The sequence below is a fragment of the Globicephala melas genome, chromosome 1 (genome assembly GCF_963455315.2).
Source record: "Globicephala melas chromosome 1, mGloMel1.2, whole genome shotgun sequence".
Taxonomy (NCBI): domain Eukaryota; kingdom Metazoa; phylum Chordata; class Mammalia; order Artiodactyla; family Delphinidae; genus Globicephala; species Globicephala melas.
Window position 1 is genome coordinate 162722699 of NC_083314.1, and position 27843 is coordinate 162750541.

Here is a 27843-nt window from a genome sequence, read left to right on the forward strand (position 1 = left end):
TTTCTGGAATTAAATAGTGATAATGCTCATACAGCACTGTGAATATTCTAATAACCACTGAACTGTGCATTTTAAAATGATTACAATGGTAAATTTTATGTTATGTGAATTTTATCTCAATTAAAAAAGAAAAAGGTAGACAGGACCAAATGAGATAGTTTTTATTAACTGCGTAGGATGGTATGACGCACGTAGTGATACATGTTAGCTATTATTATCAACTCCATTTAATGATAAAGAAATAAGACACAGACCTGCTATATAAAAAAAAAATAATAACTAAAATAAAATTCAAATCATAAAAAGAAATGACACAGGGAATTCCCTGGTGGTCCAGTGGTTGGGACTCGGTGCTTTCACAGTCATGACCCAGGTTCAATCCCTGGTCGGGGAGCTAGGATCCTGCAAGTTGTGTGACACAGCGGGAAAAAAAAAAAAAAAAAAAGATGTTCATTATGCTTAAAAAAAAAAAAAAGAAAAAAAGAAATGAGACAGGGGGTAAGGGTTTTTTTCTGGTTGTTAAAACAAAGACAAGGGCTATGATGAGGCAGAGCCAGGACAGGTCCCCAGGCTTCCCTGGCTCTAAAACTTATAGATGTAATAAAGTTCACAGGTAGTGACAGAAAACACTGGGACCGAAACTGCACACCCAGAATAGGCAGACCACTGGCAGGCCTGGGTCTGCCAACAATGGAACTTGCCTTTCCAAGCACAAATTACAGGCCAAATAAAGAAAGACGTTTCCCCAAAATTCTGCTCTTAAGACTACCTTAGGAAGAGTTGAGACTAAATTCTCTGCATTCAGGGACTTTCCCCTAAAATTTTCTAACCATTCATGTGACCAGTATCAAACTTAGGCCTTCTGGATGCACAGAACCATGCTCAGTACACGTGGCCCTCCTTAAAGCCTCCGTATCGCAGAGGCTCCTGGCCGAGAGGTGGGTTTGGAAGAAATGATCTCCAAGAAGGCAAATTTCACTGTCAAAGGACACAGTATCTTTGGCCTACCTAGTTGGATCCTTTCTCCTCAGTGCCCTCATAACCCTAACAACTTACTCAGGGGCAGAGAAAAAATCAATAGGAAGGCTCACTCAGTTGTCAGAGCCCCCAACTACCCAACCAGGGAGTTAAAATTTTTTAGGGAAAAAGACTAATATTTACTATGTATAGGGCACGGAATTGGTTGGCCTTACATATATTTGAACTCCTTCAGTTTGCCAACCACTGTGAAGTGTACATTATCACTGTCTTCCTTCTCAGATGTGGAAATAAGTGATGTGTTTTAGGTCACCAAACAAAAGATAGCTCATAGATTCAACTCCAGGTTTCTCTGGTTCCATGTCCTTTCTACTACACCACAATGTCTCTAACCAGGGGTCTCTTCTGCGTGAGAAATACCCCTTCCTTAGATTAAAAGTGGTATAGTATGAGAGGTAAGATGTTAGGTTCTGGCAACACATAAACTTGGGCTTGATTACCACCCACACTAATTATGTAATCCTGGGAAGTCACTTACCCTCATTAAGTCTCAGTTACTTCTGTAAAATACGGTTATTACTGAATAACTGTCGTTTGGTTGCTCAGTATCTATTTCTTTCCTAATAACACCCTGACTTCCTTTTGAGGAATTATTTTCTTACTGCATACTGGTAAAGTACGGGCATGTGACTCAAGCTAATCCAGTCTGACACTTTGCCTCTCTAGAACTTGAACCTTGAAACCAAACATGGCTAAGAGTGTACTTATTCCAGCAATAGTGTCCAAGGAGCTAATCCCAGCTTTAGAACCACTCCTGTGGTCTACCACTGCTGTCCCAGTTCGCTGTAGCCACTCTGGTTCCCAAGCAAGATTTTCTAGCCTTCACATTAAACCTGCGGACCCCTAATATCCTTCCAATAAATTCCCTTTCATTTACATGAGCCAGTCACTTTGTTGCTTATAACCAATGAACTCCAAATGAAACACCACCTTATCAGGTTATTGACAAAATACAGTGGGACTCAAAAGATGTAAGCTGACAGTCTGGTCATTACAAGTAAATTCAATATGGACTGTAAACCAACGTAAAAGCATGGTCAGGTTGTAAATATGGTACAAAGTACATACAAGCAAGATTTGCCCATTGATTACCTCCCAGGCTACCACCTGGCAAAACTGTTTTAGTTACGATAAAAGTCCAATATCCTTAATAGAAAGCCACCTTAACATACCTGACATGGGTCTTCACTACCCATTCTACTCCAAGAAATGCCTCAGGAGTTTTCAATCACCTGAAAATGGAGAAGTAAGAGATAAGTCTTTTAAAGAGGAAGTTCTAAAGACATACAAAATAAAAGATAGAGATCCTGCATGCAGTTTACACATTACAGGAGAGAAACATGCAACTTTAAAGAAATTTTAACTAACATTTCATTGTGAATATCAATACGGGGACCTATAGGGGCTCACATCCTTGTACATTTTAAAATAGCTGAGCAGAAAGCTTTACTTTGGGGAGCAGCAGGTCTAAACTACAGTCATTGAAATTTTACAATGTGTCATTTAAGATGTCAGACTTTGTGCCCAGGTTACATTACAGTTCACTTGTGATGGGCAGGATTATTAAGAGTTATGGCTAATTTATGCGGCAGCATATGGTTTTTCTTTTTACAGCTATTTTTATTAAACAAGTTTTGCAAAGTTTTAACATTAAAATTAACAGCTAAAGAATTGTTTATGCAAGTTGCTGTCACAGTTTATGTAAAAGAGAAATATGTGCTATTAAAATCAGACATTTAGGTTACCTTTGGTTTTTTGCGATGCATGTTAGCTTTACACATCCTGATTCTCTTGCGATAATTTTCCTTTAAAAAGGGGGGTATAGAGTGATCTCTTTTCATCAAAACAAGACATAATGCCCTGAAAGCTGACTTCAAACCATGGTTGAAAATTCAGTTATTTACACTTTATCACAATCTACAAATACATTTTTTTGTTGGTGTGTTTTAAAAAGAAAAAAAATGTCCATCATGCACTGCTGCAGGCAGCTTGGCACTTCATACAAGAGGATTTTTCACCCCCGAGCAGTTTAGGTGGCTCCCTTAGGGAAGGCATGAGAACCCTGAGAATTAATGTAGAGGAGTGGAAACAGGGTCAACCAATTCCATCATTTCCTCTCTTGGTCTCTCAGGAGGGAGGTTCAGAGCCAGGCTATCATGCCACATCCTGCCCCAGCCCAGTTGATTTATTAACAGCATTTCTGGGATTGGAAGGGAAACCCTTAAGGGCACCCAGGGTTTGCTGAATTGTCATTATCTAAAGGCAAGTGCTATCCCTCTCCAAGTTCACAGAGATTATTTGGTGTCACTCTTAGGGCCACCTACAGGCTCTACAGAAGGTGCAAACTAGGATGGCTGGAACTTTAAGTACTGAGGCCTATGTATGGAAACCAATCCAAGTTTCAACTTAGTTGGATTTTTCTCTCCAAAAATTAGAGCTTGTGATAAGGACTGGATAAAACTGCTTTCAACAACTTCCAGGGGGTGAAAAAGCTTTGGTTATTTTTAAACTAAAACTTAACAACTCATAAACTTTTTTTTGGTAAACTTAAAATAAAATACCCCCCCACCACTTTTAAGAATGTCTCCAACTTTTAACAAGCCCATTAACTTTAGAGTTAATTTAAGTTTATTTGAAAGAGAAAACTATTTTATTGTCCACCCAAAAAAATGACAATTCATCACATTTACTTTGATTAAAAAAGGACTAAACTTTATTGACAAACTGCTGCAGACATTTTGACATAAGTTTAAGCTACCTATTTAGGCAGACTTACACATGTAGCATTTAATCTTCCAAGAACAAAATGGGAGGACGGTACAAATCCAATTAGGACTTTAACTTATGTACAAAGTGGATTTTGATTCCTTTTGCATTCAGCTGCAGTGTCCCTTTTTATATCATGCTAGTGTTGAGACATACTTGACTAACTACCTTGGTAACAGTTCAATATTGACAACCGTCAACTTAAGAAAATCATCAGCTTTTGGCCCCAGTGTCCAAGTGAGCTTTTCATGGAGTGTAGAATCTCAGATGGACAAAATACTTTGCCTTTTTAAATACTGAAATGTTAATTATTAGTACTATTACTGAAAGGTTGTTCGTGACTAAAAAGCTCTGCATCAAATTCAAATGGCCAGCCCCTCTCCCCATATCAACCTCTTCGAAACCTACTTCCCACTAAGTATCTCTCAACACTGTATGTCTGGGGCTAGATTTCAAAACCCACATAATGAAAAAGTCAGTTTTACGAACCTAATTTTGTTGTTGTTGTTTTTAAGTCAATTAACGTTAAAAATTGCATCAACTATTTAATTCATGAGGATCTTTCATATTAAAATTTAACCTTAAGATTCAACCGCCATGTGCTTTTAAAGGAAACGTTTTTAGAGACGTCTGAGCTCACTTTTACATGGTGGCACCTACTGCCGTTAACGTTTGTGATTTTAAATCTTAAACAGCCCTGAATTTTGAAATGTAGCCTAGTTTGGGATTCTGCAACTACAACTTTACGGGATGCCTCAAGTCAAAACTAAGAGAAAGTTAACAAGCCTTAACTTCAGAACCTTTAAGCAAGCAATGTCACTTTTGAAACTAACAGGTTTGTGGTTTTTTTTTTTTACTCAACTTCTGTTTTATTAGAAAAGGTACATTTCTGTTTATATTTAAACAACAAAGAAAAAAAGCATCTACACACTTAAAAAATTAATTCGATATTCCTAAATCTATTTTAACTCATTTTAAAATACTACATACAGAAGCCAGAATGCAGAGTTAAGAATGGAGTAAGGTGGGGGAGAAGAAGGGGACCACGAAGAAAAACACTTAGACAATTACTTGTCTGTTGTGGGTAAAGCAACAGGAATCCTGGGAGATACAAGAAATCAGTAACAACTTTGCTCATAACTGATATTTTCCCCTCATGTTTGTTTTTAATAACGTCCATATGGGTGCTCTCTGTATGCTCCCTTCACCGGCCTAGCTGGAGGGGCCTTCAGCGACGGCCTGGTCCCATTCCAGTCATCTTGGCCTGTGGGGAAAAAGCAAGAACAGTTTTATAACCCACGTGCCAATGGCATTTCTAGATGGGCAGGCGTAGGTCACCTGGTCACCAAAAACACTGCTTTGCTTCCAATGTCTTGCCACCTCCTGGGTGGTCCTTACTTTTTTACTCTGCTTGGCCCTCCTGAGCAGCTTAGGCAATTTTCCAACTGTAGGACAGTTCTGCGTGGACAGAGGAAACAGTTCAGGAAGAACTTGGAGTGATGTCCAGGAAAGAAGCTGTCCATAGGCAACATAATCTATACTCCAGCCCCCAAACCTGAATAAACCCAACACCTTGCTTGGGACAATGAGGAAATCGACCTCAGTGGATCTGCAATGCTCTTTCCTGTTTCCAAAGCAATTTGGCACAGAGCCTCAGGTAAGGTGACAATTTCTGGAAGTCTTTCAGATTGGAAGCAGCAGGTAGCTCCCTTCCCATGCAACAGCAAGTCTGATTTCCCCGTGGAGAAATGTCCTCTGGCTCCCTGGGAAGAGCAAGCAATGGCCACGTTTCAGGAGCCCTCCACCAGCAGAGCTGGTTCACTGTTCTGGCAGTGGGAAGTACAACCAAATGTGTTAACAGCACTCATTAGGAGAATTCATTATCTCCTTTTTTGTGCCAATAGTCCAGAGAAGCCAGACAACATGACTGACATCCTCAAATGGTTTTCCTTTGTGACAGGGAAAAGCCTATAGGAGAGATGATCACTTACTAGAGCTGATCTCTTATGAACACGAGTTGTGTTTATAAGCTTATTCTTCCCACTCACCCCCAGATGTTACCCAGGCCTGTTATTTCTCTAGCTCCTTGCATTCACAAACATCTGCTTCCATCAATATAGGTCTAAAACTCCTTTATGGATGTTGCACAAAGCCCTATGCTATCTAAGCCTGTTTATACCTCTAGTAAAATAGATATGTCCATCACTTTCCAAGTGGCTTCTGGGTACCAACAAGACAGTTTATGTTTCTAACTCTGCTTATAAAGGCAGAAATCAGAACAGATTAACGGTGGCAACATCATACCAGGAGAACAAGGAGCAGCCTGCCTATTTCAGTGCAGTCTTTTCTCCAGCAAAACAGAAATGTAATTTAGTCAAACACATACAGAGGCCCCATTGTGCTGCTTCACCGATGAAGGGAAATACCCTGGAGCAATCATACCACCCTTCTAAATAGTGGCATATGAGCAGAGAGCAGTGCAGTGTTACGGATGGCAACTGTCCAGTACCATTTAGCTAGAACTGGTAAAAACTGTTTCCCGGGCAAGCAGCTGACTGGTTACCACATACTGTGCTGAGGAGTTGAGGAGTCTGTCTGTGGGAACCCTAAGAGGCTCTCTCTTTTCAGTTAGGGGTAAGGGAGACTGTCAGCTGGTAACTTAAAAGGTCAACTGCTGACCCCCTTGCCAAAGTCTCTGGACTTCCCTTGGGTATGCTGGAAACACCTCACATTTAAAAGGCTGCTCTCTCTGCATCTACTGCCACATGGTACTCCCTCTGGGACCCATTAATACAGGGCCATAACTGGCTCTTGAGGATACTCTTGAGCAATGTGTTTTCAACCAAGCCTCAGGAAAGGCAGTTTGGTCCTGCTGCCATTCCAGCATCTATATAGCTCTCTTAGGATTATAGGACTGAACGGAGATGTCTCCAAGACAGTAAGGAGCTTGGTGCCAGTACTGCCCTGAATTGGCTTCAGTCCCCAGTTTCTAATCTAATGGACACTATTCCTGCCCCCAGCCTGCTCTTGCCGTTTAGGTTTCTTTCAGCTAGCATTTCCTCTACACTGAGATTCTTCATGATGAGATCCAAAATTGTTTTTAAAAATGAGGTGGGGCAGAAGAATTGGATATGATTAAATTCTTATTATCCACCGCCGTGGCCTAGGTGTCAGCAGCAAAGGCGCAGCAACATAACCCAGGCCTAGCCATCTCCCAGCCTAAAGTCCAAAAAGAATCAACATCAGCTGAAAAGCCTGCTGCTCCAACCAGGCCAACCTAGACCTGAGCGCTAGTTTAGGACACCTGCTTAGCCGTCCAAGAGTAATAGCACACCTATCTCATTTCAGTAAGTCCTTCTTTCTACCGCACACCACACAATTTAAGAGCAGGACTCCTATTGCCACATCTATCAACATATTGGCCTTCTGTTAGAGGTTTCTCCTTAGATGCATGACTGACCCCCAATAATCCGGTCACCAGCATTCTCCAGGGCACTTACTTGCACATTTTGTCCCAACACAGAAATAAATACATACCATATGCTTCATAAGAATCTTGAACCTCCCCATGTCCATAGTCATAATATTCTGAGTCCCTGAAAGCCAAAGACAGAGTGTTAGAGCTATGTAGTAACCATGTTTCAGTTTTACCTTTCTCCCCAATACTTCCATATTTCAGTCATTTTTTTGTGGGTATAAAACAAAAAGATGCTCATTTTACCCCATCTCCAAACTACAAAATATTTCCAAAGCATGTACACACTAGGTACTCATTTAAAAACTGTGACAACCATAGCAAAGAAAAACGAATAGCAACAATTTAAAGTGAAAAAGCTCAATCCAAAAGCTCAATCTTAACCACAGTGTACATACACATGTATTCACAGGGCTAACCGGAAGAGATTAAAGAAACATGAAAAGAACTGTTCTGTCCTCATTGTAGAATTATGAGACCTTTTCAATCACAGTTAAGATATATATATATACACATACACTAAAAATGTTTTTTAAAAAAAGAGCAGAAAAGAACCTGACTTACAACAGTGGGATTCTAGTATCCTTTTAAACTTTTATGCAACTTTAATGTGGCTGTGACATTTTTTAATAATAAATCAAAATAATTTTAAGGCCTCTTCCCTTTGTTTCCATGTAGTCACAGCTCAGGAACTTTTCATCTGCTAACCCCAGATTCTACACTATAATTTAAGATTCACAGTTATCCAAATTTGCAGATCCAAGTGTGTGCCTTATAGATGTCAAAAGCAGACGAGACACCCTCAAGAGAGGTGAGCCACCCTGCTCCTTAGATTTGTGCTGCCTAAATCTCTCAGTTCCTCCAACTCCCTCTTATCCATCCCGAGGACATGAAACAGCACTTCTACTGCCTGACTCACCCTTGGCTTTGGCTGTAATAGCCTTCGTAGCCTTCATAACTCTGTTCTGCATATGTATCATCATATCCCTAGAACAAATAAAATGAAATAGAAAGTCAGAATCACGGAAAGTAGGTAAGGTAATTATATCCCATGGGAGTATGGCGGGCTTCTGGATTAAGAGAACATGGATTTTCCCTCCAAAATGTTAACACCTGTTGTGGAATAGTCAAGAAAAGAAAGGACTAAAGAAAAAAAAAAAGAAACCATGTTTCTTTTGAACTTCAGCATCATCAGCAGTAGTAGTGTGAGTTCCTTTAGTAACACACTAAACATCAAGGGACAACTTATTTCCTGTTTAATCTACATACATACAGTAAACCATGCTTAAAAATGGAAAACTCTTCTCATAGTTTAACATTCACTGCAAGAGAAGAGGGCAGATTCCAAATCTTACAGGCAGTCCCTGCCACCTACATCAAGGGCCAAGGCCCTGTCATTCAACTTCCTTTGGCAACCTGTTAGGTATTAGGAAATGGCATTGTCCGAATGTCTTACATATTCTTCATAAGTTTCTGGTGCAGGTGGTGGAGGCAAAGGTATTCTCTGGATGCCTGCTGTCCGTGCTCTTGGTGCTGGAGCACCCCTCACAGTAGGTGGGGGTGGCACTCCTCGAGTCACAGTGGCACCTCTGGTGATGGCTCCTCTCACTGGTGTACCACGCACTAAAGCCCCCCGAGGTGGTCCAACACCTCGGCCCCTGCAAAAAAGGAAGTTTATTTTAAATGGAGATTTTTATAAATAGGCTACTTTCATGTTCAGATTTGTTTGCAAATTCTGGAGCTAGACAGATTTTACGATGCCTTAAATAGACTATTATCAAAACACAGAGGAATGGGGAGTTCCCTGGCAGTCCAGTGGTTAGTACTTGGTGATTTCACTGCCGTGGCAAGGGTTCAATCCCTGGTCAGGGAACTAAGATCCCACAAGCCACTCAGCGCAGCCAAAACAGAACAACACAGAGGAATGTGTAGGTGGGTAAAGGACCCATATTGTAAGGCTCCCCAGGTCCCATGGTGGACCTGTTAATATCTCATTAGTGGAGCGTCTGCCTTGGAGAGTCTGAACAGTCCATAAAGGTCAATCAGCAAAGGTAAAATTCTAAAGTCAAAGACCATTTAAAAATGCTAAAACTGTCCAAAAGTTAAAAAAGCTTTTTTTAAAAGTCCTAAAGCTTCAGGACTGTTGTACCTGATTATAGTCAAAATGACGAAGATCTAGAACTCCAATTTTTTTTTTTTTGGCCATGCCATGCAGCTTGCAGGATCTCAGTTTCCCGACCAAGTATTGAACCTGGATCACAGCAGTGAAAGCTCCAAATCCTAACCACTAGACCACCAGGGAACTCCCTAGAACTCCACTCCTGATGCAACATACAAATCCTGAGACCCTTTCTAAGCTGGAGATAAGAGCACCAGTAAAACAGAGATGGTACCAGCAGTCAAATTCACATCCCATTTCTAGTTGTCTCCATTATTTATACCTGGGAACAGGTGGAGGAGGAGGTGCAGCTCCCCGGCCTCTCACCGGCACCCCACGTCCGCGAGAGGGCTCTGGTACTCCATTCAAGTAGGAGAGCTCTAGGAACTGCTCCTGGCAGATATCATCCATCATATCCTGTGGATAAAAGATAATGGGAAGGAGTGTTATTCTCTACCTTCTGCTGAGAAGTCACCTAGCCCATATGGGCCTTGGATGCTAAGAACAACTTTGAAAGCCCAGATGAAGTCTCAGGTCATTCATTCTCTGAAGTCAAATGGCACTCCACCTGTCACCTCTTTGAGGAAAGTCTTGATGGTAGACCCCTCATTATTCAGATGAAGTTCTTCATGATGTGGTCCCTGCCTAGCTCTCCAGATCACTTCCATCCTCTCTCCATGTATAACCTCCTTTCAAGCCATGCTGAACAACTTGCAGTTCAGAACATGGCATACTCTTAAACATCCATTCTAGCAAATAGTTTCCTCTTTCTAGAATGATAAAAACCACTACCATTAATTAAGTTCTATGGCTGGGTACCATATAATAAACTTTATATAAGGTTTTCAGTTTAATCTTCAAATTAACCCTGAAATAGGCAGATCTTCCCATTTTACATTTGGGAAAACAGATTCGGGAAGTATAAAGCAATCAGTCTAAGGACACAGAGCTAGTAAGTGGCAGATTCTACATGTAAATTCAGAATTACCTGTCTCCAAAATCTAGGCTTTGAATCATCAGACTATGTTATTGCCTTTTTTTGTCCACCTGAGGGACTCTAACTCTCACAAGATTTAATCTAAAATATTACCTCACCTCTTTTGAAAAACTTTCTCTTGATGCCAACCCTTCACTCCCTCCTCTTTTCCCACAGCACCATGTAATTTTCTCTAAGCACTTACCACATCACTTTAGAATTGTTTGTATGTCTTTCTCACTAGGTTGTGAGCTCTTCAAGAGCCATTTTTGTAACTTCAGACCCAAGCATAGTATTAGGCACCTACCAGATACTTAACAAATGTTTGGGATGAACAAGGAACCTGAGGCTCAGAAAAGTGATATAATAACTTGTCCAAGATGATGCAGATAAAGCTCCCAGTCCAGTGCTCTTCCTACTGTACCAGGTTCTAAGGGGAAAACGGAGGGCTCTGGTCATGTACGCAAAAACAGGCTCACTTTTTTTCTTCACAGGGGGGAAGAACTGAGCCAAATGCCATTTGCAAATCTTTTCACATATTTCCTGAAGAGAATCATTCAGTCTTAACTTCATGCATTTTTATATATTCCAGGTGTATACAGCTTTTAGAAGATTCTAGTCACCACAGAGATGCCCCCCTCCACCAACTCTTCACCTCCTCTTACCGTACACATTTCTGCTGGTTGAGATTCACATTGGAGAATCAAGGGACCAATGATGGGCCATTTGCTCATATTCCTCTAACTGCCACAGTAACACTGAGGAAACCCAGATCTCCCTGGCAGGCTTCTCTTTTGAAGATCCACTTACATGGAAGCCTTATAAGCCTAGCCCTTTTGAGAAGTATGCTGAGACTAATGATAAAGAGGAGATGGGCATTCTCCTGCAGTCCTTCAGAAAACGGATGGCTCAGGATGCTTCAACATATACCTCAAAGAGTAAAAAGCATATCCTCAAGGGAAAATTTACGAGCTCTGAGTTTTTCCTAGGATATTTTAAATTGGCTGTTTCATGTTGAACACTCTAATGATGACGAGATACTTAGAAGCAAAGCAGCTGCTGAGACATTTAAGACAGTGTTGGAATCCTTGGCGCTCAGCATTACAGGTACACATGCCCTATAAATTTTTGCTCTACCAATTCTCACATGCTGATACAGTTCCAACTCCCTCATTTTACATATACAAGAAAACCAGGAACTATATATCACCTCCTCTTAGTGATGAAACTATGATGCTTACTCAATTCTAGCTGAATAGTACTCCAAATGCTTAAGGTTCCAGATTCATACTTGGTTATTAAATATTCAACAGTAAGTAGTTTTCAGAGTAATACTGAAAACTAACAGTTCTTGCCAAATGGCAAAAATTCATCATTTTCTACTTACTCAAAGAATGAAATCTCTGACCAGGTAATAATAAGCAAGACAGGTAACCTGGTCTGTTCCAATTCTTCCAAGGCCTTAGTTACATTCTGAAAGGAGCTGTACACCAATCTGTTTAATATTATCAACAGTTAAGCCTACAGTCATCATGCCTCTTTCAAATCATCTCTACTTGAGTAAACTCCTCCAGGAGAGAAAGCCCTGAATGCACTCAGGTCGGAATTCAATCCATTAACACTGGAGGCTAGAGGCTTCTTGCTGTTATCATCTAGACTCTCTAGAGTCTAGAATAAAACCCCCCTAAGTGCAGGGGATTATGACCACCTTAGTCAAATCTCTGTTAACCAGATGTTAAAATGCCAGACACACTGTGGATCCAAATTATTGACCAGATACTAGTATACAACTAAAACCACATTAGACATGGAGTGGGAGAGTGGCCTTGGGGCACAGTGGTTTGAAAACCAGATACAAATAATGGACCACCTCAGAAAAATGAACATAAATGAAGAATTTGGTATATAATTTCAGGTTATGCAGACACCTTGGATAAGAAACCCTGCCTTAGCAATAAGCACAAGATCCCAGTTTTCTCTTGCTCAAAAGATACAGGATATAGATTTCCTTACTGGTACTAGAAACTTCTTGACTTCCTCCATAGCATGGGCCATAAGAGCATAAGCCTCACACGGGGGTCCAAAAACTTCAATGAAGACATGCAGATCCATATTCAAGTGGGCATATTTGGGGTCTCCACCTTTGCGCAGCTCTTCCTCCTGTGGAAAGATGCACAAAAACATCGCATCACTTGGACTAGGGAGAAAATGACACCTTTACCTCTAAGCCAAAGAGACACTGAGAAATGACCCCAACACCTAAAAAAATAGAAAAGTGTAAGAAAAAAGCAAAACAAACTCTGGAGAATAGTAATTTACACAGTCTGCTAAACCTGCAATTAGTCTGCTGCTCTTCTGTTTTGAATCACTGGTGTATTCACTGGAGCTCTTATTAGAAGGTATACAAGAGACAAACTTATTTCCAGTTTCCATTCAGATAACAGCTGTTTGCCAAGCATTCATCCATTCACTCATTTATTGCCAAGCATTCGCTTTTAAATCCCTGGTAGAGCTCTTAATTACCAGCTCTTCTTATCTGCTTATATGGTCTGGGAAGTTCTAGGGAAGGAAAAAAGTCAGGACAGAGAGAAGAAAATCTCATGTAAATCTCATTAGCTAGAATAACATACCTCAGCCCTAACTGTATTCATCTAGTGAGAAATGTGAGTGGACAAAAGAGGGTCTGAGAAAACATGTTTGTCTATTAGGCTGCATAAAAGGAGGCCTGGGGCTTCCCTGGTGGCGCGGTGGTTGAGAGTCCGCCTGCCGACGCAGGGGACATGGGTTCATGCCCCGGTCCGGGAAGATCCCACATGCCGCGGAGCGGCTGGGCCCGTGAGCCATGGCCGCTGAGCCTGCGTGTCCGGAGCCTGTGCTCCGCAACGGGAGAGGCCACAACAGTAAGACGCCCTAGAAGGCTAAGACTATTCTGTTTTGGTGGTAAGTTTCTCCATACTTACAAAGAGCATAAAGAGTATGGGGCTATGGCATGGGAAAAAAAAATAAGCATTAGGTTCTGTTGTTAGGATTACTCATGGTTCCTTTTGTAATATCTTCTTTTAGAAAGCCTCACATTCCAGCTGGCTATAAAACAAACCAGCCAACTAATCCTCAGACTCACCTGCACTCACAAGACTAGTGCTCTCACTTTTCCACATTACTGAAAAGGGAATGTGCTGCTCACATTTTAGTGTCTTTAGTCTCAGTAAGTTTCAGTACATCCAGCTCCCCTTCCAAGTTTTCATAGATAAGCTTACTAATGCCAAAGTTGCTACTGCTGTTTCCATTACTATGCAGTCAAAGTCAGAAAGAAAACAATTACCAGGGCACACCTAGGTTCTTCCAGCGTTGCCAAAGAAGTGAATTAACTGGTCTATAATCTCTTATATCCAATGCAAATTTCAGGGAATCACATTCTGTACATACGCAAGTGCTAACTTCCATAAGGAATCTATACTGGACTCTGGGCTACTGGAAGGCATTAGGGTGTTTTCTTGCCTCATTAATGTGAGCTTACCTTGGCCTTGTCTCTCATTGAGCCCTTTCCCAACACAGAAATCTTTGCACCAGTCTCTTCTTGCAGTCTTTTGATTGTATTCCCTTGTGGTCCAAGGATCTTCCCCACAAAATTGAACTGACAGAAAATAAAGACAGATTTCTAAACACATATGTTCCTATAAAATATTTTCACACGTATTATTTATCTTCAATAATCCTGTAAAATAGGTAGAGTATTACCACTCCCTTTTTACTGAAGTATTATACTGAGGCTGTACGGATAAAGTGATTAGCCTACGGTTATACAACTGGAAAGTGGCAGTTCTTAGACTTGAATTTCCTGATGTAGTTTGGCACTCTTTCCATAATATCACACTGCAACCCTTCATACATTTACGTAAATATTTTAAAGCCAGTTACTTCAGAACAGAACAGACATATGGTACCCTCTGGTAGTACTGGTTTGATAAACTAAATACAACTAGTTGCTTTCCAAAAAAAGACTGAGAAAAAAATTCTTTTTTTTTTTTTGATAATAAAATGATGATTATATTTCCGTCCTGGCTATAGCTATGCTATTAGGGACGGACTTGCATGTTTCAACTGCCAGATACATATATGGGACAGAACCTTCACCAGCTTAAGTTTCTGACACATCACAATCTCTGCAAGTCTTCTGCTACAGCCCACGCTACAAGACATACTACATACTCTCATACTACAAAGACAACTCAAAGTGAGGCACTCTTTCCCTTACCTTGGGATACTGCTTGACAGGTATCAGAACCCTCTCCTTCAGCTTCATGTTCTTGTGAGAAAATAAATCCAAGTAATTCTCCTCATCGTCCTTTTTTGAATCCCCTTTCTGAATCTTCTCAATTTCTGAATAGGACAAACAGAATTTCATTTAGTTTTTTCTTTTAAATAAAGGCAAAATTCTGAGTCTGCTCAGCTTAAAGCAATAACACAGAGTACTGTGTAATGAGAAAGTGCTAATTTCAAATGGAGACTGGGTGAAAGCACCAAAGCTAGATGAAGCTAACTAGGAAACCCAAAGCCTGCTTCTAATAAGAGCAGTCTGCTCTTCCACTTCTAGTGGAAACCTCTACAGAGACATTCAAATGTTCTTAACACAAAATGGATTTAGCAGTGAATTGGGGAAAAGGCGATAAACGAACTAAAAATATTAAAATCTGCATCAAGAAAAAAGTACAAAGTCATATCTTAATGAAGAGACAAAGTCAATAATTTAAATACACAACGGAGAGTCCCATTAAAATTCTGTAACAGTAGTGCTTTGGATAGTAGTAATCCTTAAGAGTCTGAAAGATCTGGTTTTTGCTCTGCCACTCACCAGTTGTGTGAGCTCTGAAAAATTTTTTAATTGCTCTGAATTTTGGTTTCCTCATTGTAAAATGGAGGCAATATCTACCTCATGAGGTTACTATAAAGACAGAATAAAATAACATATGTAAACATGCTAATTAAAGCCCATTTCTTTCTTTCTTTTTTTTTTTTTCCTTTTGGCAGGTGGGATCTTAGTTCCCCGACCAGCAATCAAATCCAAGCCCCCTGCAGTGGAAGTGTGGAGTCTTAACCATGGGATCGCCAGGGAAGTCCCAAAAGCCCATTCCTCAGGAAGTGTTTTAATATATACTGAACACTATCTAGCCCAAATTCACTCAGTGTCCTAAAGGAAAAAATGCACCAAGATAATTTCAATTCATGGGTTAAGACAGTTTCATCAGCTAGAACCTTAGCAACCAAAAAGATTTTCTATCATTAGGGAACTTCATTCACCCATCCATCCATTCATTCAGTGACTGCAAGTGTTTGAGTGCTTCCTATGGAGAGGCACATGAAGGGACAGATACAGGTATGATCACTAACCACTATGGAAGACTTACTAAGAGCCAGGCACCTTGTCCTGTAAAGTATATGAGAAACAACAGAACAAGTCAAACATGGTCCCAATCTCCACTATGTTTATATACTAGAGTTCCCAGTCTATGAAGTCAGCAATGAAGTATAGTTAAATGCTACAACAGGAGTACTAACAGGGATGGGGGCCGAGTATGGAGGCAATGAAGAGCAGCAGCTAAAAGGTTATATACTATGGTCCACTGAGAACAACCACCAAAAAAATTATACTCCCTAAAATTAGTGGAACATTCTAACAGAGAATGTTCTCCTTATATAACATTTCCAGTGTTTCTTCTATAATTTTAAGGCAAGTGTTCTCAAACTTCATCGAATCACCTGGAGGGTTTGTAAAACTAGACTGCTGGGCTCCAATCCCAGTCTGGGATTGTGTTAGGAGTTTGCATTTGTAACAAGTTAGCAGGTGATGCTGATATTGCTGCTCTAGGGATCACACTTTGAAAACCACCAGTTCTGTATAAAGACATACGACTTCAAACACATACTGCAAATCTAAACCTTTAACAATTAAAAAAAAAATAACTGTTTAGACTAAGTCCAGCTGTAAAGTACACGGATGAAGGAAAGTTACTGACACTGACAGACTACAGAGTTCAGAATTTCAAACTGAAGGCTTCTGTTTATTAAAAAGCCTAATTTCAGATGTTACACTCTTATAAGAATGGTAAATGACAGTGCTCTTTGCACTCCTATTTTTCATTGCTTGGAATAGAAAACAAATTTAACCTTACAATCAACAGACTAAATGCTTCTTCATTCAACACCTATTTGTTTACTGTTTCACTGGTAGTGTATCCTGACCCCACCCTTTCCCACTTACTGCTAATATTAACTTTTTGTAGTCTCTAGTTTTGAGCCTACCGCGTCTGAACACACCTCTTGAGTTTCTGGGCTGGGAAACTGGGCACTCAATCTTCCAAAGTCCACAGGAACAAAGATGCCACATTTCTAATCTGAAAACATCACTGAGGAGCTTCTAAATATGTGGAACAAATTACATGCTTCATTCATCTTAACTATGTCTCTCCGTGTGTCCTAATTGCTGCCATCTAGTTAGGCCCTTCAGCTGTACTTTATACCACTTTCCAGAAACTTTAATTGGTTAGAACAAGAAGACTCAAAGTCTGTTAATCTGTACTCCCATAGGAAGCAGGGATGCAAAAATTGAACCAGTAGAAAGGTTTGTTTAATATCAATGTAATGTGCCCCGTGAATTTAAGACCTTTCTATAACATGGATCCTTCTGCTATATTTTGAACTAGGCAGATCTTTAATTAGGATCCTCTTGTCCACTTACCTCACAATTTAAAAAATAACGTTAAAGCATTTTCAGAGAATTCAGAGAACAATGATTTTAGTAAAACAGAACTGAAAAGGTAAAACAATCAGGGGGTTAGCCTAGAAAGCAAAAGAAGAAGAAGCAACTTGAGCCTTCAAGAAGGGTGGTCTTCCATGTTTGGGAGGGGAAGGACCAAATATTTATTAAATGCCTACAATGTATCATACTCTATACACATATTACCTCATTTATCCTAAAAAGTAACTCAGTGAAGTAGCTGGTACTATCCCCATTTTATAACTGAGGAAACAAAATTAGAGAAGTTAAATCTCTAAGTCACAAAGCTGTTAAAGTAGTAAGAGAGTAAGGATTAAAACCCAGGCTTTCTCTAACTTCAAACCTCATGCTTTTATTATTGCCTTTCAGTGAGGAGTTGTGGGGGGCACTTTAAGCAAAAAAGAGCTGATTCTGTGAAGTTTTGGGAAGTACTGCTTATACCCCCAGACACTGTCATGCAGCTAAAGACAACAAGAGGGCTCTGCGTGTGCCTCAGATGTTCAGCTGCCTGATCTTTCTTTTCTTTTCCAATTCTTTTTTTTTCCTCCGTTTTTCTTTTTCAATTTCTCTTCTTGGCCTCACTTCTTGTGGAGGGCAAAGGAGCAGGCTGTAATGGGAAGAAAATAAAATCAAAGAGAAGCTTCCTAAAAATGCCTCACCCTCAGGCAAAAGTACTTTCTAGACAATCTTCTGAAATTGACTCCTTTACTTTTTTTTTTTAATTTGTTTACTTTCGGCTGTGTTGGGTCTTCGTTTCTGTGCGAGGGCTTTCTCTGGTTGTGGCAAGTGGGGGCCACTCTTCATCGCGGTGCACAGGCCTCTCACTATCGCGGCCTCTCTTGTTGTGGAGCACAGGCTCCAGACGCGCAGGCTCAGTAGTTGTGGCTCACGGGCCTAGTTGCTCCGCGGCATGTGGGATCTTCCCAGACCAGGGCTCGAACCCGGGTCCCCTGCATTAGCAGGCAGATTCTCAACCACTGCGCCACCAGGGAAGCCCTGAAACTGACTCCTTTAAAAGATCTTTGCTTGGGCCTCTGGAGACCCTGGGTATCCCAAGAGTCAAAGAAAGAAACGCTAAGGTGTAAACAACACACAGAGAGGTGACCCATTTGCTTCAAAGTTAGATGCTGACAATAATCATATCTTACCGAGTGCCTTTTATGTGTCAGGAATTTTGTATTTATTGTTTCCCTTTGTCTTTATAACCAGGATTATCCCCACTTAACTAGTGAAGAAATCTTGTCCAAGATCACAAAATTAGTGACAGAGCAGCTATTTAAACCCAGGTTATTCCTTACGTCAGTCAGAGCAAATTCAACAAATCTCGTGGCTTTTCTTCTACTCTTTTACTATAACTTAATCTTTCCTTTTTTTGGTAGGTGTTATCACAACCAGACTGTTAGCTCCAAAGGATGAGAACTGTTTCTTAAATGTATGACTGAGAGGAAAGAACCTGAGTTTTGAAGCTAAACAGAACTGGGTTTGACTCCCAGCTCTGCTACATGCTTGCTGTGTGACCTTGGGCAAGTCATTAAACCTCATTTAGTCTTCCTTCTTACTTTTAAAAAGGATTTTTTTTTAATGGATGAAAGATTTAAGGAAGACAAAACTGTTAATACAAGAGAAGTTTGAAAAAAATTATATACAGATTTTATCAACTGGACTGGCTTAACTAAAAATGGCTATCATGTACATTCCATTAACTGAACATGTGATAAGGAGCAAGACAAGCAAGATTTTCTGACTAAGACATCCAGAGATAGTGCTTCTAGGAGGGCAAGATTCATAGGATATCTGCTCCAAAAGGTCAGGTGTCATGCCCTCCTCCAGACTATCAATGTATTTGGTTCATACATCTAACGACAGCACACCTTCCCCTGCTATGAACAATTTCTGGACCCTTGCCATTATTAAACTAACTGCAATTTATAGTACAGTGTCTACTAGACAACAGGCATCTATAAACATTTACCAAATTAAAGAAATGTACCATTAACACCCCCTAACTTCCCTTAACGACTCATATAACTTCATCATTCCCAAATTTATAGTTCTTTGCCCTGTATCTTTTCTGTTGGTAAATCCTTTTAGAATCACAAATCCAGTAAGTTCATTAATTTTGTATAAAACCACTCCATTTTTTTCATTTTTCAAATTATTTATTATTTAAAGCAAGAGCACCGAGTTATAGGTTCTTAATCTGGTTTGGGGTCATGAGCCCCTACAGACTAGCTCCCCAGAAAAAGATACCAACACAGTATTTCACACACAGTGTTGACTAAGGGTGGGTACTGGCTCAAAAAAAATCCCTCAAAGCCTGAGTTAAGAGCACTCTAAGGGGCTCAATTCCCACATTCCAGGATAGCGGCAAACTCTATTATGGCATATCGACCATAGTCTCCCAAATCTCTTAGGGTACAACTTAAGAGTTTAAGCCTTTTTTTCTCTTAAAAACAAAACAAAACAACAAACCACTTTATTTTGAGATAACTGTAGATTTATATGCAGTTGTCAGAAATATGAGATCTCGTATATCCTTCACCCACTATTCTCCATAAAATTTTGCATATCTATAATATCACAACCAGAAAATTCACATTAATACAATCTTACTGACTTTACTCAGATCTCACCAGTTTTGCATGTACTTATGTGTGTGTGTATGTTTGCTTAGTTCTATGCAATTTAATCATGTGACCACCACCACGGTCTCAGTACAGAACAGTTCCACCACAAAGATCCCTCATGCTACCCTTTTATAGCCACAGTCACCTCCTTTCCTCTCTCCCCAACATTGGCAACCACTAATGTTCTCCATCTCTATTATTTTATCTTTTCAAGAATGTTAAACTAATGGAATTGTACAGTGTGTAACCTTTTGAGATTGGGTTTTTCATTCAGCATAATTCTCGAGGGAATTCCCTGGAGGTCCAGTGGTTAGGACCTGGCACTTTCACTGCCAGGGCCCGGGTTCAATCCCTGGTCAGGGAACTAAGATCCTGAAAGCCGTGCGGCCTGACCAAAAAAAAATCTCTTGAGATCCATCCAAGTTGTTGCATTTATCAATAGTTCATTTCTTTTTCTTGTTGAGTAGTATTCCATGGTATAGATGTACCACAGCTAAACTATTCATCAATTGGAGACATACAGGTTATTTCCAGTTTTTTGGCTATTATGAATAAAGCTGCTATGAACATTCACATACAGGTTTCATATGAACATAAGTTTTAATTTTTCTGGGATAAATGCCCAAGAGTACAACTGCTGAGTCGTATGGTAAACACATGTTTAGTTTTGTTAAAAACTGCTCTATCACAGACCTATGCATGCTAACGATATTTTACTTCATTTTGCTAGTATTATGTTCCATAAAAACAGTATTGTAGGGCTTCCCTGGTGGCGCAGTGGTTGAGAATCTGCCTGCCAATGCAGGGGACACGGGTTCAAGCCCTGGTCTGGGAAGATCCCACATGCCGCGGAGCAACTAGGCCCGTGAGCCACAACTACTGAGCCTGCGCGTCTGGAGCCTGTGCTCCACAACAAGAGAGGCCGCGATAGTGAGAGGCCGGCGCACCGCAATGAAGAGTGGCCCCTGCTTGCCACAACTAGAGAAAGGCCTCGCACAGAAACGAAGACACAACACAGCCAAAAGTAAATAAATAAATAAAATTAAAAAAAAAAAAACAGTATTGTAGGGCTTCCCTGGTGGCACAGTGGTTAAGAATCCGCCTGCCAATGCAGGGGACATGGGTTCAAGCCTTGGTCCAGGAAGATCCCACATGCCATGGAGCAACTAAGCCCGTGTGCCACAACTACTGAGCCTGCGCCGTAGAGCCCACGTGCCACAACTACTGAGCCTGCGTGCCTAGAGTCCATGCTCTGCAACAAGAGAAGCCACCACAATGAGAAGCCTGTGCACTGCAATTAAGAGGGGCCCCCACTCGCCGCAACTAGAGAAAGCCCACGTGCAGCCACAAAGACCCAACACAGCCAAAAATAAATAAACTAAAATAAAAAAAAATAAAAAAATAAACAGTATTGTACCATAGGTATGTAGCCTTATGGGATTGACTTTTTCACCTAACATTAGATTTCCAAGATTTCTCCATCTTGTGGCATTCAGCTATAGTTTTCATTTTCACTGCTGTATTAAGTATTTTATTTTGAGAATCTCACAGTATCCAATCAATGGTGAAACAAAGTGCACTATTTTATGAGTGAGACATTCACAGGCAAAAGTTTCTTTGAGTATATTCCTAGGAATAACCTTGCTCAATTTAAAGAATTTGAATGTTCAGCTTTCAAAGGAAATGCCAAACTGTTATCCAAAGTGGTTGTACCAATTCACACTTCTACCAGCACTGTTCCTTCTAATCCACATCCCCTCAAGCACTAAGTCTTGTTTGACTTCTTTTCTGTCAATGTAGCAGGTTTTCATTATTTTCCTGTCTCCAAAATTTTTTTTTCATTTATCTTCATTTACTCTTTTAGCTACTTAAAAATTTTATTGAAGTATAGTACATTTACAAAGTTGTGTTTAATTTCTGCTGTATAGCAAAGTGACTCAGTTATACACATATATATTCTTTTTCATATTCTTTTCCATTATGGCTTATCACAGGATATTGAATATAGTTCCCAGTGCTATACAGTACAACCCCGTGTTGTCTCTCTCTTTTAGCTACTTTATATTCAATATGTCAAGTTGAAAAAAATAAATCCAGTTTGGAATTAGTTTGAAAAATGCAAAAAACTAACATGTTAATTTAAAAGTTGTCATCTTTATAAGACTAGTTCCTCCTCCCACCAGGACATGGCATATTTCTTTTTATTCACATCTTCGCTTACCACTTTCAATAAAATTTTAAGTCGACAATATGTGATCACAATATTCCTCATCTGTAATATAGAGATAAAAATTCTTCCTGCGTCATAGAATGGCCATGAAGATGGAATTAATGAGTACCACGGGTCATGGCACATGTTATATGCTCTACAAAGGTTACAGATTGTTATTGTTTGTTATGAATATTCACATACATTTTGAATTGATTTTTATTGCCTATCCCAAAGTTTTTGCTATTCTAAAAAATGAGATCATTTTGTCAATTCTTTTCTAATTGGCTACTGCTTCTATATCAGAAAGCTACTGATTTATACATCTTTACCTTGTAATCAGCCACATCACTCACCATTTTCCTAGGTAAACAACCATGAAGTTGTTGCAAATAATGATAAATTCTGCCTCTTTCTTTCCTAATATTTATACTTATACCTACACAGTCATCCCTTGGTGTCCCAGGACCAAACTCCCATACCAAGATCCAAGGATGTTCAAGTCCCTTATATAAAATGACATAGTACTTGCATATAACCTACGCACATCCTCTTGTATACTTTAAATCATCTCTAGATTACTTATAATGTCTAATACAATGTAAGTGCTATGTAAATAGTTGTAAATACAATGTAAACCAGCGCAAAGCCGATTCAAGTTTTGCTTTTAGGAAATTGTGGAATCCCTCCCACCCCCGAGTATTTCTGATTCATTGTTGGTTGAATCCACATATATGGAGAACCCGTGGATATGAAGAGCCATACTTGGTCTATAGTTCCTTTGCAATTCCACTTTCTGGTTTTAATAGGTCTTGCTAGCTCTGTAGAATGAAATGGGGACATCTAGGTGTATTTCCATAGTATACTGTAAATAAAATAAAGAAATATACTATTTTGAAATTTCAATAGATTTTTGTCTGGAAATATTCTGCACTGAGGGTTTTTTTTTTTGGCTGCTCCACTGCGTGCGGGATCTTAGCCTTGACCAGGGATCGAACCCATGCCCCTTGCAGTGGAAACATGGAGTCTTAACCACTGGACTGCCAGGGAAGTCCCTGCACTGAATGCTTTTGGAAGATGAATTTCTGCATATCTTTTCAAGATCATCTGGGGATTGTTAATCTACTGAAAATGTTTACTTATTCCTGAGTCATTTACACTAACTTGTATTTTTCTAGTTATAAAAAGTAGAAAAAGAACACTGATATACATAAAAACATCTTATGTTTATTATGTAAATATTTAACACAAATAATATGATAAATTATTTTTGTTTCAGAAAACAAGCATGGGTACCCTGAGAGTCTTTGTATGTCTGCAAACGCATTTAATTGTCATCGTGGTTGAAGATCAATTTGGCTAATATAGAAATCTATATTCAAAATCGAAATCCCTCAGAATTGCGTTATTTTTCCATCATGCAACGAGGATGAATATTCATTTATCAAATATTTAGTAAGAGGCCACTCTGTGCAGCACTCTTAAAGGAACAGAAGATACAGCCATGAACAAAGCAGACAAAAGATCCCTGCCCTGGTAGAGCTGACATTCTAGTCATAAAGAAGCAGCAGCCAACAACCAAACACATTAACTACAACATATGGTGCATCAGATGCTAAGTGAAAAATAATATAAAGCTGGGAAAAGGTACAGGAAGGGCTATGTGGCTGGTAAAGAAGAGTGGTCTGGGTCTTGTAGCACCTCTTGGGAAACAGGCAGAGTTGCCTGGAGGAGTCACAGTCCTCAGTGCTAGGCTCTGCTCTCCCGGTTTCCTCCTCCTTCTTTGTCTTGCCCTGTGATCTTCACTGCCCTGTTGGCTAGGACTTTGATGTTTTCAGAAAATCTGATGAAACAGATTTTCTTTTAATATTTTAGCACAAAATTTATTTTTATTTTTTTGAGTACAATTTGTTGCAGGTACTATAGTGAGGGGTGGGGGGGGGTGGGCAAAGAGGGTTAGGTGTGAGGATCCAGACTCTGACTTCAAATTCTCCATATGCTGCTTACTAATTTTGTTACCTTAGGCAAATGATTTAATCTGTTTGCCTTGGTTTCCTCATGTGTAGAAGTAAGAATAATAGGAGTAACTTCCTCATAGTATTGTTATGAAGACTAAACATTTGATGTAAAGTGCTCAGGCCAGTGTCCAGCATCCAGCATAGTGTTAGCTGTGTTTTTCTTACCTGTATCCTTATCAGAGCTTAAATACTACTATTCCGTCTTCTCAATCTCACTTTCTCACAATTGGTTGACTTTACTACGACCACTTTTCCAGATCATTCAAAAATATCTTAAAATAAATCAACTGTATTTCAATTTAAAAAAATATCTTCAAAGCCAGGTCCAACATATATCAAGACTTATCCATGCTAAGAAATATTCACATATCCCAAGTTAGTTTTCTCAATGAGCCAGCATTACCTCAATCCCATTTCTCCAATTAAAATTCAATTTGGTTAAAGGAAAAAGACATCAAAAAAGCCCAAGTTTAGAAGATGTGGCACATATATACAATGGAATATTACTCAGTCATAAAAAGAAATGAAATTGAGTTATATGTAGTGAGGTGGATGGACCTAGAATCTGTCATACAGAGTGAAATAGGTCAGAAAAACAAATATCGTATGCTAACACATATACATGGAATCTAAAAAAAAAAATTGGTCCTGAAGAACCTAGGGGCAGGACAGGAATAAAGACGCAAACGTACACATAGACAGTGGACTTAAGGACACGGGGAGGGGGAAGGGTAAGCTAGGACAACATGAGAGGGTGGCACTGACATATATACACTACCAAATGTAAAACAGATAGCTAGTGGGAAGCAGCCGAATAGCACAGGGAGATCAGCTCAGTGCTTTCTGACCACCTAGAGGGGTGGGATAGGGAGGGTGGGAGGGAGACGCAAGAGGGAGGGGACATGGGGATATAGGTATATGTACAGCTGATTCACTTTGTTATACAGCAGCAACTAACACAACAATGTAAAGCAATTACACTCCAATAAAGATGTTAAATAATAAAATAAAAGGTGTTAAGAGTGGGGGGAAAAAAAGTACCCAAGTTTAAAAAATGTAAGAAGGGTGAAAATCGGAAGTAACTTTTAAGGATCAATAGTTTTTGATGGCTATCCTAAGAAACCTTCTTTTACTAAAAAGACGAGCACCATACTGGACACTTGATGTGCTCAGAAAGGCAAAAAAAGCTTCCATTTTCATACCTTACTCAGTACCACGAATTTACAACTAGGAGAAAACTGGTGACATGTTATTATCTAATGATTACAGGTCAAAGGGAACTGTGCTGGTGCTTTTTACACAACATTTAATCCTCACAACTCACCATCCCACTTTACAGATGAGGTTACTGAGGTTCAGAAAGTTTCCCGGGAGTAGGTGACTAGTCAAGAGTTAGAATTTCAAACCCAAGCCAACACCTTAAAGTTCTAAAGTTCGTTATTTTATCCTCATTTAATATGGACTCATTAAAGACAGGAGGAAATAAAAATAAGACCCAGTCAACCTATACCATTTAGTCTGACGTTCCTGAATCTGCATGTACTTGCTTTCAAACACCTGGTGTTTGCTATATGCAAGACAATATGAAAAATATAAAGATTTAAAAGCATTCCTTGGGGCTTCCCTGGTTGCGCAGTGGTTAAGAGTCTGCCTGCCGATGCAGGGAACACGGGTTCGTGCCCCGGTCCAGGAAGATCCCACATACCGCGGAGCGGCTGGGCCCATGAGCCATGGCCGCTGAGCCTGCGCGTCCGGAGCCTGTGCTCCGCAACGGGAGAGGCCACAACAGTGAGAGGCCCGCGTACCGCAAAACAAACAAACAAACAAACAAACAGAAAGCATTCCTTGCCCTCAAAGAGCTTGCCAGAAGAACACAATGAACAGTAATGTTTCAAACAATCTGACTGTGTTATAGAACAGCAAAGCACAGAGTTGAAAATGTAAGCAGTTTATCTAAATGTTCTTATTCTTGACCACCTCAGGCTTTGTTTACTGTGTTTAAAAGTAAAGACCTCTAACCAACGGTGGGAGACAGAGAACAAAGGGAGGGAAATGATATTTTCATAACGGACGTGTCCATTATATCAACCCTGCCAAAGAGTCCAACTACTCATTCAGTGTTGGAATGCTGTGAATTTTTATTTGCTTAATAAAATTTAGGTATCATAAGATACACTTATTAAAACGTTTTAACTAGAAGAGAGAGCAAAACAGACGGCTTTAGGGAGAAATCAAGGCGACTAGGTGATGGCCAGTTTTGAGGAAAAAAGGAGCGCTAGTGTACACACAGAGAACAAAGACTACTATTCCTAATCTATTTCAGGACTGAAGCAAAAAAAGGGGGGGAGACCATGCAACTTCTTTCAATTTTTTCCCATCTTACTGGGAATGTCATGGAAACCATCCTGAATCTCCCTGTATCACCCCCTTTCACTGTCTCTAGGTTTGTTTTTCCCTTCTCCAATGACGAGCACGCGTTGTAAAATAAAGGGATCCAACCGTCTGGCTCTACAGCAATCGACCATCTTATCGGCCGAAGTCGGCAATCTGATTCGGAAAACCTCAAGCTCCGATTCCCACAGGTTGCTCCTGCCTCCGAGCAACTCAAGCTCCAGTTACCGCGAAGTCCGACCCGGCCCCGGCGGCCGCGGCGCGCTGGACAGGGCACCCCAGCCTCACCCCATCTCACCTCGGCCCTCCCTCCCTCCCTCCCGGCTCAGGCTGCCTTCACCTCCTACACCCTCAGTTGAGGCGCCGACCGCCACCCGCGATCAAAAAGCTTCCCCTTTCGGGGAAGCGGGAGATGAAGGTTCATTTCTGGAAGAATCTGAGCACTCGGAGCGCGGGGCAGCTGCAAGAGGTGGGAGGGGGAAGGGTCGGTAAGGGGGCGGGGAGCGCGGCACTATCCATCAAAATCTTTGCGCGAAGAGATCGCCAAGTCCCCTTCGGGCCTCCACTGCAGCCTAGGAATTCTCCCTCGCACCCTGGACCGGAATGGGAGTTGTAGAATCTAGGGTCCCGAAGACGAGGACGAGATAAGGAGAGTCCACGACTGCCTGGGTCCCCAGGGGGCGGTAAGGGAGAGGAACAAAGCCGCTACCACCCATGACCCCGGGTGGCCGGGCGACCCACAGGGACCCCGGAGGCGCCCTTACCTGCCGTCAGCAACTGCATGGCGTGAGTGAAGGACGGGTCGAGCGAGTCCTTCTCGGCCATGAGTTCGGGCAGGTACTTGTTCTCCGGCTCCATCTTGACCGAGGCAGTGGCTGAGGGGGGCAGCAGCGGGGTCGGCGCTGGACCGCCCACAGTCGCGTCGGGACCCGTGGCCGAGGGCGGCAGCAGCGGCGGCGGCTGCGTGGCGGGCGAGGCCCGGGCGCCCCCCCGGGACCCCCCTCCGCCTCCCCGGGACCGGTGAGGCAGCGGCGGCTGCCGAGACGGCGCCTGACGCACCGAGGGGTGGGCACCTGAGGGGTCCATGGAGCCGCTGCGGCCTGAGGACCGACTCATGCGCGCGGCGGGGTCGTCCCGGCGCTGCATTGTGGAGAATATGCGATCGAGGGATCGAGGAAGCGACGCGGCAGCGGCAGAGGCCCGAGCGACGGTTGGCGAAGGTGGGAGAGCGGGAGCGACGGCGACCGAAGCCGACCCGAGCGACCCAGCGAAAGAGAGCACCGGAAATGAGGCGACGCGCGTGCGCAGCCAGTACCGGCACCGCCCTTGGGTTTCTCCGCGGAGAACAAAGTCCCTGGTCGGGCCACGGCGCCTGCGCACCGCCGCGGAGCCCGAAGAAGTCGCCTCCCC

The 27843-nt window shown here is 41.2% G+C and overlaps 1 protein-coding gene across 2 annotated transcripts; it reads right to left on the bottom strand.

The window, feature by feature from the left end:
- Positions 1–138: 138 nt before the first annotated feature.
- KHDRBS1 (KH RNA binding domain containing, signal transduction associated 1) lies at positions 139–27843 on the bottom strand. 2 transcript variants are annotated; one of them, XR_009565990.2, is made up of 11 exons: positions 27198–27843; positions 14669–14793; positions 13931–14047; positions 12427–12573; positions 9721–9854; positions 8736–8937; positions 8199–8266; positions 7342–7400; positions 4876–5068; positions 2211–2270; positions 139–402 (listed from the first exon to the last, which is right to left on the bottom strand). XR_009565990.2 is itself a non-coding variant. In XM_030871287.3 (9 exons), the coding sequence occupies exons 1-9, from the start codon at positions 27577–27579 to the stop codon at positions 4971–4973; spliced, it is 1332 nt and encodes a 443-aa protein (XP_030727147.1). In that variant the 5' UTR covers positions 27580–27843; the 3' UTR covers positions 4641–4970. The 2 variants fall into 2 exon arrangements, 1 of the variants encoding a protein (XP_030727147.1); XM_030871287.3 differs by lacking the exons at positions 139–402; positions 2211–2270 and having other exon boundaries at positions 4641–5068.

Coding starts and splice junctions, on each gene's coding strand:
- KHDRBS1 (XM_030871287.3), bottom strand. CDS start 27,579: ATGCAGCGCCGGGACGACCCCGCCGCGCGCATGAGTCGGTCCTCAGGC. Junction 8,938..9,720: donor CCTCCTCCACCTGTTCCCAG/GTATAAATAATG, acceptor CCTTTTTTGCAG/GGGCCGAGGTGTTGGACCAC. Junction 5,069..7,341: donor AGATTCTTATGAAGCATATG/GTATGTATTTAT, acceptor TTTTCCCCACAG/GCCAAGATGACTGGAATGGG.